This window comes from Lissotriton vulgaris, chromosome 7, assembly GCF_964263255.1.
Source record: "Lissotriton vulgaris chromosome 7, aLisVul1.2, whole genome shotgun sequence".
Taxonomy (NCBI): domain Eukaryota; kingdom Metazoa; phylum Chordata; class Amphibia; order Caudata; family Salamandridae; genus Lissotriton; species Lissotriton vulgaris.
The window spans coordinates 43343975-43357276 of record NC_141695.1 but is presented as its reverse complement, the minus strand read 5'-3'; the positions used below and the strand labels follow the sequence as shown (position 1 = coordinate 43357276).

The following is a 13302-nucleotide window of genomic DNA, read 5'->3' as shown; positions in this document are numbered from 1 at the left end:
GATTACCCCGCCGTCGTCAGCGTCAATGACGAGATCATCACCGTCGACATGGGTACCGTCGATGAAGGCCCCGTCGACGAAGGCCTCGTCTTCGCAGACACAGTCGACGAAGACACCGTCGACAAAGACACCGCCGACGGCGGCATCATCGATGAAGACATCGTCGGCGAAGACACGGTCGACGACGACACAGTCGACGAAGGTTCCGACGACGGCTGCATCAATGCCAGTGACGACGTCTATCCCGTTGACGACGGATTTTCAGAGTCTAACAGTTGTAGACACTGCTTCGTAGACATTCGTTGCGTCGACAGGCTCATTGCCGTTGAGTGATTCTGGGCTTCAAGCAACGCCTGTACGTCTCACAATCACCAAAAACACGCTAGCGCCGGAGTTAACTTCTCCTAGCCGGGTGCAGCGCTTACCACCAGCATGTCTCCTTCAGGATAAGGATTCTGACGATGGGGATATGTTCCAAGCTAATAGCCTCTCAGAATTAAATGTTAAATGCCAATGCTCGGATGAGGAGGATGTCCAGGAGCACATAGCTCAACCACAGATTACGCCCATGGTCTGTTTACCAGCTTCCTTGGTTACTGATCTAAGGTTCCTCATTCAGGACTACAAACAGAGATTCCCAGAATCTACAGCTCCTACGGCTTCCACGGTAGTACCATCGCCAAGACCACGGCCGCCGCCCTTGGTTATCCAGCAAGAAAGGTTGGATGTGCCTGCTCCTCAGTCTTCGGATGAAGAAGAGGAGGAAGAGCAACAAGAGAAAGGTGAAGTGCAGGATGATCGTTCTGCCCATGAAGACTGGGACGATTACGTTATACCATCCCCAGCATCTCCAGTGCCCGCCACTTCAGATTCTCCACCGGTGGACATTGGTGGTTTCCACAATGTGGTAGAAAGGGCCGCTAAACGCTTCCAGATTACGATGGAATCACAGGAGCAGGAGTGCTTCCTTTACGATTTTAAAGAACCTCTTAAGAAGTCGACAAGGTCGATTCCAATTATTGATTATTTGTGGACACAAAGAGTTCAGTTGATGCAAAATACTGCTTCAGTTTCACCAGTAGTCCCTCGCCTGGACAAGAAATACAAGGCTCCAGCATCTGCACCAGCATGCTTGAAAGGGCATCCTAAGCCTGATTCGGTGGTAACGCAGGCGGCACAGAAAAATTCTAGGAATCCCTCATCTCCCTTATCGGCGCCACCAGATAAGGAGGGAAGGAAATTAGACAACATAGGAAAGAGATTCACTACAATGTAAGCGATGACAGTCAAGGCGGCAAATGCCCTAGCGCTTCTGGGACGCTATAATAGACAACTGTGGGCAGACATAGCCCCATACTTGTCTGAACTGCCGGATGCCTCGAAGGAGGAAGTTAAAGCAATACTTCTTGAGGGTCAAACCTCATCTTCAGAGTTGATAGACTGTACAATGGATATGGCAATGACAGGATTCCGCCAACTGGCCGGTGCAGCGGTGTTAAGGCGGCAGGGATGGCTGAAAGCCACCTCATTCAGACCTGAGGTACAGTCCAAGGTTTTGGATATGCCATATGACGGCCAACTTCTGTTTGGTTCAAAGATTGACGAGGCACTTCAAAATATTAAGAAAGACACAGACACTGCAAGAGCGCTGGGCACGCTCCAGTTTCGGAATCAGTCCTTTCGAGGAAATAGAGGAAGAGGGCACTCCTCATGCAGAGGTGGTTATCAAAACAGGTCATCCTACTCTTCCAATCAGTGTAGACCTCAATACCAACAGCAACAACAGCAACAGGGCCGACAGTCCTCATTTGGAGAGTCATCCTTTAGGAGTAGAGGTCAAAAGAGGAACAACGGAGCATGTCAATGACTTGTTTGCCCTGCCAGTCCAGGCCTCATCTCAATCATTAAGAATTGGAGGAAAACTGACCCACTTTCTGAAAAATGTGATGAAAATCACTATGGACCGTTGAATCCTTCAATTGATACAATTTGGCCATTCCTTGGAGTTCGAAAGCACTACTCCGCAAACTCCTCCCCGCCCAATGTTTCACAAGAATTTTCGACTACTTCTTTGAGAACTCTCGGTTATGCTAAAGAAAGGAGCAAAAGAGAAGGTACCACCGTCACAGAAAGGGAAGGGATTTTATTCCTGTTTCTTTCTTATTCAGAAAAAAGAGAAGAAATGGAGGCCGATACTAGACCTCAGAGCATTGAACACATTCTTGAGGAAGCAGTCGTTTCGCATGATCACCTTACAAGAAGTCCTGCATCTTGTGGAGGAGAGAGATTTCAAGACGTCACTGGATTCACAGGACGCATACTTTCATATCCCAAATCACAACAATCACAAAAAGTATCTGAGGTTTGCAGTAGCGGGCAGACATTTTCAGTTCAGTGTCCTGCCCTTTGGTCTCAAATCAGCGCCCCGAATCTTCACCAAATGTCTCGCCCCAGTGGCGGCATACCTCAGGCAGCGCGGTCACCAAGTCTTCCCGTACCTGGACGACAGGCTTATAAAGGCACCATCCTTCTCAGGCGCTTCCAGATCCTCCAACGCCTGTCTCGGTCTCTTCGTACGCCTGGGTCTTACACTCAACCAAGAGAAGTCAACCCTGCAGCCTTCTCGAAATATCACCTTTCTAGGGGCAACCTTGGACACATGTTCCGTGAGAGCTTACCCATCGCAGGAGAGAAAGCGCAAACTCCTTTCTCTAGCCTTGACAGTGGCCTCGAAGAGAATGTTAACGGTTCGTCTCTTCAAATCTCTCTTGGGAATGATGTCATCGTGCATCCTGCTGATACCACATTGCCGGCTGCGGATGTCTTCCTCTCCAAGAGGCACTGTCCAAACAGTGGGTGCAATGCATGGGGTCGTTTGACGACCGGATAAGGGTGACAGTGCAAATGGTCAAAGCTTTACACTGGTGGATGGCGCCAAAGAACCTATCTCAAGGACTGACATTCCTACTTCCCACAGCTCCTCATGTCACCACAACGGACGCCTCCTTGGAAGGTTGGGGGGCCTTTCTGCAGGAATTGCAGATAAGTGGCAAATGGTCAGTGGAAGAGAAGAAACTCCATATCAACCTTCTCGAACTGAGAGCAGTTTCTTGGCCCTGCAGTCATTCCTACCAAGGAAAACTCCCTAGTGCTCGTCAGGACCAACAACACTACGACGATGCACTATCTCAACAAACAGGGAGGGACGCGCTCCCTGACACTCTCGCGCGAGTCGCAAAAAATATGGAATTGGCTCATACACAGCAATGTAGCCTTATGGGCAGAATATGTCCCAGGCACAGACAATGTGCTCGCCGACGCTTTGAGCAGACAGAAAGCATCGTCATACGAGTGGGAGTTAGATCAACAAGTTATCGACCAGATCTTTTCCAGATGGGGCACGCCACAAATCGATCTCTTTGCGACGAGAGTGAACGCCAAATGCCCACACTTCGCAAGTTGTCATCCCCAGTCAGGGTCTCTAGAGAATGCATTTTCCATCGCATGGCGCAACGTCTTTGCGTACGCCTTTCCACCATTCCCGATGCTTCCCAGAGTCCTGAGGAAAATGAAGGTGGAACCTAGTACTCTAATTCTTATAGCCTCAACTTGGCCGAGGCAACATTGGTTTACCGAACTCAACAGTCTGTCCCGGAAACAGCCGATCCACCTGCGGCAGTATCCATCTCTGCTCACGATGATCGGCGGACAGGTTCAACATCCGGATCTGAAATCTCTCAGGTTAGCCACCTGGCTCCTGAGTTCAGAGAGTTTCAGAATCTGAATATTCCACAAGATTGTAGAGACATTCTGGCCAGGGCAAGGGCAGATAGTACGAACAAAACGTACTCCCTAAAGTGAAAGCGCTTTTGTGTTTGGTGCGCAGGTCAAGGAATTTGGTCTTTCTCCTCTTCACCGGAGCAAATCTTACCTTATCTATTACATCTGGCACAGTCGTGCCTGGCCCACTCCTCCATCAAGGTACATTTGTCTGCAATTTCTTGTTATAAAAGGACTGTAACGGGACCATCTCTCTGGTCAAACAGGTTGGTTAAGCAATTTCTAAAGGGCTTATACAGATCGTTTCAACCTGTAAGGATGTTGCCACCTACCTGGCAGTTGAATGTGGTTCTTAATCAGCTCATGAAGCACCCGTTTGAGCCAGTGCACAGAGTCGAACTAAAGTATATCTCGTGGAAGACAGCACTCCTCCTAGCGCTGACATCTGCAAGAAGGGTGAGTGAGCTGCAGGCGTTTTCAATCCAGGATCCTTTTCTACAGTTTAAAAACGACAAAGTAATCCTGAGAACCAACCCTAGGTTTATTCCAAAGGTCCCGTCGGATTTCCACCTAAATGAACCAGTGGTTCTGCGTTCCTTCTTTCCGAATCCAAGCACAGCAGCTGAAAGATCTCTACATTATTTGGATCTCAAGCGATGCTTCAAGTTTTATATTGACAAAACAAAAACATTCAGAAAATCTAATCAGCTATTCGTAGCTTACAGCAGACCTAGGAAGGGTCTACCACTTACCAAGCAGAGCATCTCCCGATGGATTTCTGCAGCCATTGCTTTCTGCCATGACCAAGCTGGACGGCCATTGCATTCCAAAGTGAGAGCGCACTCCACGAGAGCTATGTCCACTTCTATGGCACTCTTTGCAGGGGTGCCGGTTATTGACATTTGCAGGGCGGCAACATGGAAGTCGCCGCATACCTTCACTAGGCACTACTGCCTGGATACAGAGCTGATGAAGGATGCAGCAGGGGGACAAGCAGTCCTTCGCCATCTATTTCAGTAAGGTGAGCCTACCTCCATCCCTCCATCCTACTCTGGTACGCACATTTGTCTACTAATGCTTATGGTCGATGGCTTTTGATGGTTTATAGTTGCATGATATATGTTATATGATGACTTGTATATGCTATTCCATCAGAAATGTGCTCTTGGCATTGCTTGGTACTCTGATTTAGGCATGTGAATCTATGAAAGACACCCATAATACTGGCTAAGAAATGGGTTACTTACCTGTAACTGCAGTTATCCAGTATTAGTGTCTTTCATAGATTCACATGCGACCCTCCCACCTTCCCTGGAAGGACTCACCTTATTCTCTCAGTAACACGCATGCTTAGCCTAGTGCGTACGAAAATCTGAGAGACTGAGGCTCCTGACAGGAAGGTTCTAGAGGAAGGTGGCAGCTGATTGGCTCTTCTCTGGACTTTGGTCCTATGCAAAAAAGGACCTAGATATGTTACTAATGTGAGGCCTTTAGGCCAACTTTTCTCTATATATGTCTATAGGACATTGCTTATTTATATACCGGGGACTCTCATCTCGCTGACGGGGAATGAATCAGGCATGTGAATCTATGCAAGACACCAATACTGGATAACTGCAGTTACAGGTAAGTAATGCATTTCTTATACCGGAAACATTGACTAACTTCACTTACTAAACCCAGCCTCCTCCCAGGCCTTCAAAACGGACCTCAAAGTTCTCCTCCTCCAAAGACACCTCCTAAAGTAATTCACGCCCTCTCTATTATCTGAAGGAAGACCTCCCATCACTTAAAACTCTATTCTCCATGACTATGGGAGTGCCTTCCCAGTGCGTTCGTGTGCTTGGAGTGTATGCCTTTTATTGCAGTATTATCCTTGTATCTGTGTTTGGTTCTCTTTTGTAACATGCACACGCCACTTTTCTCTTGTAACACACTGTTTGCTACCTCTCACATGTTGTTTGCCTTTGATACTTGTACAAGTGTCACCATTGCCTACGTAACGTTTGTTCTTGTGCCGGAGTGTGAGAAGTTGGCCTGATATATAGTGCTCACTATTCTAGTGATCACTGTGTATCATTCCAAACGACCCTTATTGATGATTGGTTGTAAGTCAACCTTATAGACCAGCTATCCTAGTAGCATGGACAAGAGCAGTCTTTAGGCTAAACTCTAGAGGGCGTGTTAAGCCCGCTGTTTTACCATCACATATATCCCTTGAACACCAAGTGAAAGGACACCACACAAGTTGTTATAAAAATAAAGTATATTTATTAATAACAAGTCTACCCTGAACTCTTTATGAGTCAGGGAGCTAAGCACAATACAAAACTCTTAAGAAAATACTGCAAGTTGCACAATTAACACAAATGCCCGAGGTGCACGAAAAACCATATACTCTAAAAGTGGAATGCGAAATACTAGCAGGTAAGTAACACGATCCAGAGGCTTCAGGACCGCTAGGACTACCTTACTGGACCCTAAGGTTAGGAGCAGGAGGCCTAGGGAACTCGGGTGCAGAGTGTGAACTCTTACGCGGGATGCGGGACAAAGTCTATGGATGCTAGTAATTCTAAAGTTACTGTTTCCGGACGAATCCGACTAGGTAGACTAAAAACGAAAAAGGATCTGGACACTAGGATAGTGAACCTTCGTTGGAGCACCAAAATGCTCGGGTTACCTAGCCCAGGGGCTGCGGCTGCATAGGGCTCAAATGACGTCGGGAATCCTCGTTGTAGTCTATGGAGCCTGAAAGAAGATGTTGCTGGCAGACGACCAGTGAAGATGTTCGGTGTGATCCAAGGCTGGTTCGGTGATGGAGACGACCTGAAAGCAGAGGGGACTCAGTTCTCAATCACTAGCCAGTGATTGTGTGGGCACCAGGATGGCACCGGGTGAAGTCACCGCGATCAGGTGAGTGGGTGACGCTGGACTCTGCAGTCACACGGGCCAGGAGGCGTTGTCGGCGACCAGGCTGGAGGTGCGAGCTGTCCCACGAGGTTGTCGGCGATGCTAGATCCGGGATTGGAGCAACAAGCCTTGGCAAAGGCAAGCCCACGCGGTGGAGTCAAAATGGCGTCTGGAGTGGACCAGGAGGGTCCAGGGCACTTCTTGTTGGACAAGGAGCAAGGGCCAGTTTAGAGAACCTAGACCAGCAGTGAAAATGTTGTGGTACGTCGTCAGGAGGGCCACTAGCCAACAGGCAAGTGACCGGACAACGTGGCAAGCAGCAGAGAAGCAGAAGGGCCCCACGCAGATCTCGTGGATGCTGGGGGGGCTGGACTTCGGTGCTGGAGCTGCTCAGGGTTGGGGCTTCTCAAACCCCAGTGCACTCACTCGAGGATCCCTCGGCGGTCGTGCTGGTTAAGCGTCGTGCAGGTTTTGAAGATGGCCGGTCCCTCAGGTCTCGTCACACCCACGAATCTCAGCTGGGCTGATGATGCAGGTAGAGGTCAGAGATGGCAGGGTATCCGGGTCTCGTCGAGCTGGTCAGTCTTGATCCGGAGGATGGACGTGCAGCAAACCGCAACCGCTTAGGTCAGAGGTCTTCAAACTTGTTGATGCCGAGACCCCCTTGTAAAACCTTTATAGGCGTAAGGACCCCCTTTCGAAAAAAAATTCTAGAAACTGGTACTCCTCATCATCAACTTTTGACAACCATAAATGCACCTGTTAGACCCCATCACATCCATCCATCATCATTCATCTACCCACACTTTCACACATCCATCCATCTATCCTTCATCCATCTACCCTTTCATCCTTCCATCCATACTTCATCCATCCACCCTTTCATCCATACATCCATAGTTCATCCACCCACCCTTTTATCCATCCATCCACCCATCATTCATCCCCTACCTTTCCACACATCCATCCATCATTCATCCATGCAACCTTTTATCCATCCATACATCCATCCACCCTTTCATCCATCCATCCTTCATCCATCCGCCCTTTCATCCTTCCATCCATACATCCAGCCTTCATCCGTCCACCCTTTCATCCTTCCATCCATATATCCATCCACCCTTTCATCCATACATCCATCCTTCATCCACCCACCCTTTCATCCATCCATCCACCTATCATTCATCTCCCCACCTTTTCACACATCCATCCATACATCCTTCATGCAACTTTTATCCATCCAAACATCCATTCTTCATCCACCCACCCTTTCATCCATCCATCCACCCATCATTCATCCCCCACCATTCCACACATCCATCCATCATTCATCCATGCAACCTTTTATCCATACATCTATACTTTATCCATCCACGCTTTCATCCATCCATCCTTCATCCATTAACCCTTTCATCCTACCATCCATACATCCATCATTCATCCATCCACCCTTTTATCCATCCACCCATCATTCATTCCCCACCTTTCCACACATCCATCCATGCATCATTCATCCATGCAACCATTTATCCATCCATCCATACATCCATCCTTCATCCATCCACCCTTTCATCCTTCTATCCATCCACCCTTTCATCCTTCCTTCCATCCATCCTTCATCCGTCCACTCTTTCATCCATACATCCATCCACCCTTTCATCCTTCCATCCATACATCCATCCACCCTTTCATCCATACATCCATCCTTCATCCACCCACCCTTTCATCCATCCACCCACCTATCATTCATCTCCCCACCTTTTCACACATCCATCCATGCATCATTCATGCAACCTTTTATCCATCCATACATCCATCCACCCTTTCATCCTTCCTTCCATCCACCCTTCATCCGTCCACTCTTTCATCCATACATCCATCCATCCACCCTTCCTCCATCCACTCCTTTCATATTTAATACAGTTCAGATGGTCATCTATACCCAAAAACAGCTGTCTTATCTGTGTCAGCCTGTATATACCTTTTTGCTCTGTAAATTAGAAATGAATTTTGTTGTAAAAAAAAATGTTACGCAAGTTTGGTATTTCGGTTTTGCAATGAATATGCATTACCTAAATTAATGACAGGAGTTTTTCGATCTCTGAAAAACTTAGCTGGGATCTGCCAGCTGCACATTTATCACTCCTCCCTACCAAATTGTTGCTGCTGGCTGGTAACATCCTGTCGCAGGGTTGGGTTGTCTCCCGTGTTCAACAGTACACGTCACAAGAAGCGTTCTGCTTACCGTAAAAAGCCCGGGATCGGTAGAATGGACATTGTGCCCCTGTTTCTGAAACTTATGGGATCGGAGGGCAAGAGTTGCGAAGCGTTTTTTTTACAGCAATCGGAGGTAAGTAATCTGTGGGGGTTTAGGAAGGCATACCAACACCCTCGACCATGACCCCCCTCCCCCTTCAACACTCTAAGGGCCGGGTCAGACGGCACAGAAAGTCTGCATATGGCGGCGCTGAAAAGAAAACCAAAGATGCCGCCCTGCGTCATTCTGCCTACCTGGGGCCAATATGCGAATTGTGTGACTCCCCCAGCCACCCCACCTCGCCCCCCCCTTGTGTATGTGAGGCTGGCTGAAACAGCTTCAGAGACACACCAAAGCCCAAGCCCGAGTACCTCACATTACTTGTTAATGAGGCTTGGATGTTTTTTCACACCTCGGTGTGAATTAGGCCTCCATCGTGAGCACCCTCAATTAGCCCGACGCCACTAAGGCAGAGGAACTGCACACTCTAACATAATCTGGGACCCCCTTCCCAGGACTCCACGACCCCCCTGGGGGTCGCGCCCCACAGATTGAAGACCTCTGGCTTAGGTGGTGCCTGCTGGTGCAGGGTGGCTACTCCTTAGCCACAAGGGAGAGTCTTCAGAGAATGTCAAGAGTTCCTTTCGTGGAAAGTAGTTAAAGATTCAAGATTATCTAATTTTGGGAAGGGTGCCCGCTCCTACCTTTATCCTAAGAAAAGGGGCTGGCACGCGACTAGGTCCTGCCCATGGGTGGAACCAGGAGGGGGTGGTTACACCCCTCTCCTTTGTCCGGTCTCTCCCCAGCTCAGGGGCTGGGGTGCCCCTGGAACTGGTTTGAGCCGGCATATGCACAGTGAGCACCGGGGTGCCACTTGCAGTCACCTTCCTCTCAGGCCTGCCTACCTGGGATACACAAAATCCTGTCTGGGATGGTGCTAGCACCGCCCTTGACAGGAAACCCTTTGTCCGAGCCCTCCTCGCTGGAAGGACCCCCAGCAGCAGGAGGTCAGACTTGTGTCTGTGGTGGCAGCATCCATTTTGTGATGCTGAGGCTCGAGTTAACTTTAACCGGGGTTCACAGTTACATACATGTCGTGTCCCTCTAGAAGGGTGGAATGCTAACCCCGTCGCCAGAATTGGCGAGGGGTTATTATTCCAATTCGTATGACACCTTACTCGACATGTTTTGATAATGCGATACCAAAGTTAGCAAATAACCGCGAGGATTATAATGCACTTAAGAGTATATGGTACGCGTTATCATGGAACAGCTTTTAGGACTTGGTTCCGCAAGCTGCAAATGGCTCCGCTCATGCCAGAGCACCATCTCACATAATTCCAAGCACTCTGCCTTCAGGATTGATAAGGCCTGCCATAGGAGTGACTGATAGGAATGTATGTGTCCATTTTAGGGTTAGATATAGGAATACTACATCTAAAGTAAAGGGTGATTACACCACCTTGCCCCAGCTGTCGTGCAGCCAGTTGTGTCAGATTTGGATGGCCAGCCAGGGGTGGCATAATACATGGTTCAGCCCCTGGTAGGCCCTGGGTACACCTATGCCCTGGATACCTAAGGTATGTTGTACATGGACTGATAAGGTGACTCAGTATCCAATTAGATATGTACCTAGAGTACATGGAATCCATTTTACAGAGAGAGCAGTAGGCCTGGGGCCCTGAATAGCAGGGTCCCAGGTCAACTAAGTCGAAAAACCAACAAAACACCAGGCAAAAAGTTGGGGGCAACCATAGTCAGATATCCACCTTCCTACACGGAGTGTCTAGCATATATTGCAGTATATTACCTCTAATTGTACTTTGTTTTCTCTTGTAACCTGCACACTTGTCACTCTCCCCTCCTGTAATGCACTGTTTGCTACCTCATGTGATTTGTTTGCTCACAATTGTCACTTTTACCTCATGTAACTTATCTTCTGCTTTTGTAATTTGTTCATTTATAATTTACTGTTCCTTTTGTGAAGCGCTCTGACGCCTTCGTGTAAAGTCCGTGCTTTATAAAAACGCATAAATAAATAAATGATTAAAACTGAAACACAACCGAGCCGGATCAATACTGGGTTGTTCAAAGAAGCTCCAATGAGTGATGTTTAAATGAAAGCTCAAGAACGTCATCTACGAGCACCTTTCCATACGCGAGGGAGCCCCAACTCTGTGAATATCACCCCAACCACAGCAGTCCCCTCCCACTCTGTGCAAGACCCGATGTCCTGGGTTTTAAGCGTTCTGTACGTGGTAACACGAAGTTTGGGTTTAGTTGCGCCCCTTACTATTTTGTTTTAGGTCAAGTCTTTTACTTTGCTTTGTTTATTCTGCCCTGTAGAAAGAGGGTGAAGTTATGAGAATGAAAGTTTTCTCGATGTTGTGAAACAGTAGAACCCTTTTTTTTTCTTACTTAAGATGTCACAGACTACATTTTAATAAACTTTTTTTTTAGCTTGACTAGAGCGGCGCCCCCGCCTTCCCCCTCCCCGTCCTTTTAACCCAGGGGTGGGACCGACCCGCCTCAGTCGTGCTCGAGGGGCGGGAGAAAAAGCCTCTCATTGCCTGGGACGGGGCCAAAGAGGCGGAGCAGGGGGCGCTGATCCCTCTCCACTATCACACCACCCGGCACTGCCCTCCGATTGGAGCGGAGAAGGTGGCCAGGTGGGCACAGCAGGGGGCGGGTGACGGGTCGCATTGAACAATCTCTTCTGAGAGACTCAAGCAGAAGCCGTGGTGAGAATCCGGCATTTGTTTGGAAAGCACCTTTAAGGAGTCAAAGTTACACTATTAAAAAAATGTCTGTGATGCGAACTTTTTTTATTCACCCAAAAAGTTTCTCAGTTGCTGCGTTCTTAGCGCCTCCTCGCACTGCCTCTGCCCTGTGCTCAGGCGCTATCAAACCCGCCGACTGTCGCATTAATCCCAAGTGGATGGCCGTGCCCGCAGAGACATTCTGGCCAACTGGGGATACCTTCATTCCCATTGATAATAATGTTATCATAAAGCGCTTCTTTGTAGCCTCAGCCGCTTCTATGCGCCCTAAAGAATACATGTTACTGTTCCATGAAACAGTGGGTCTCAATTCACCGACCTTTTGAGAAAGAACTGCTCCTCTGCGGTTCCGGCGGCAGATCACACCTGCCATCAGTGCTGGACCGTGTCTGCATCAGCGCTGTGCTCTGTTCTTCCAAGGCAGGCTCCCCGTCGGTTTCCGGGGTCCGCTCGGGTGCTTCAGGGGTTGCACACCTTGTGTTGCCTATGCCTGTCGAGACACTAGAACGTGTCTCGTAGGACAGAACACCCCTCTTGTCTCCGGCCCCCCGGGTGCCGTCCAGCAGTCCCCCGCTGTTCAGCACCTCATCGGTCTGGTCTTCGCAGCGCTTTGTCAGCACCCCCAGCTCTTTGTTCAGGTCGGACAGGTCCCCGGGGTCCCCGACCTTCAGCCGCTCCGAAACCTTCCTCCTGAAGCCGCATAGCGCCTCGCACAGATGGATGCACTCTTGGAGCTTGGACCCTGCGGGCAGGGGGGGCTTGCTCTCCAGCTCGAGCTGGGGGGGTGACAGAAGGGGGTCACAGTTGTGGAGGTGCATCAGGGCCGCTGACAGTGTGCACAGCGCTCCCTTCAGGGGCGCACTGGCCCCCTCGTCGTCCGACTCTCCCCCCATCCCGAACCTCTCCGGTACATCGCTCTCCTTCGGGGATTTTTTGGAGATCACTGTCCTCAGCACCCACAACAACACGTCCTTCCATAGCGCCTTCTTGTTAGGCAGGTGGGCGCTGTCCCAGAGCGCATCGTTCACGGCCAGCAGCGCCAGGGCCAGCATGGTGATGGAGATGACCCAGTGCTGCCCCTCCACCTCGTCCTTCAGCTGGCAGAAGCGCTCTCTGTTCTCCTCTGCCGCCTCTCCCCCCTGGGGCCCTTGCACCCCCTTCTCCCCACCGGCGGTCTCTGTGGGGCCCCTCATAGCGCTCCAGCGTCCCACTCTGATCGCAGGGGTCCGTCCGCTTCCAGTGCAGCGCGCAACTGCAGGCAGCGGAGAAAAAGTACAGTTCAATGACGTGGGCGCTGGAGGGGGCGGGACTGGGGGGGGGGGGGGGGGGGGGGGGGTTGGCACGGCTCATAACTATTCAAGAATAGATCTATTCTAGGATCAGAACGGAATGCAAGAGGCTCATTTCATTTGCAGGCAACGTGAACTCACAGGATTGCAAGCCAGTTTGCGCCTGCCACCAATTACCTATTGTTTGCGACTTCAAAAGAAGCGACTTTCTTGTTGCGATATCAGTAAAATAATAAAAACATAAACAATAGCACTGATAAAATAAATAAGTAAATAAATATATATA

At 49.4% G+C, this 13302-nt stretch overlaps 1 protein-coding gene across 1 annotated transcript in view; it reads right to left on the bottom strand.

Annotated features, from left to right (window-relative positions):
- The window catches only part of LOC147700664 (uncharacterized), a 90137-nt gene extending 77163 nt beyond the window's left edge, over nt 1–12974 (bottom strand). Inside the window, exon 1 of the mRNA XM_086929727.1 lies at nt 12047–12974. Coding sequence (XP_086785853.1) covers nt 12047–12920 — 874 coding nt within the window. The 5' untranslated portion in view covers nt 12921–12974. The remainder of the gene's footprint in view (nt 1–12046) is intronic.
- Nucleotides 12975–13302: the final 328 nt, after the last annotated feature.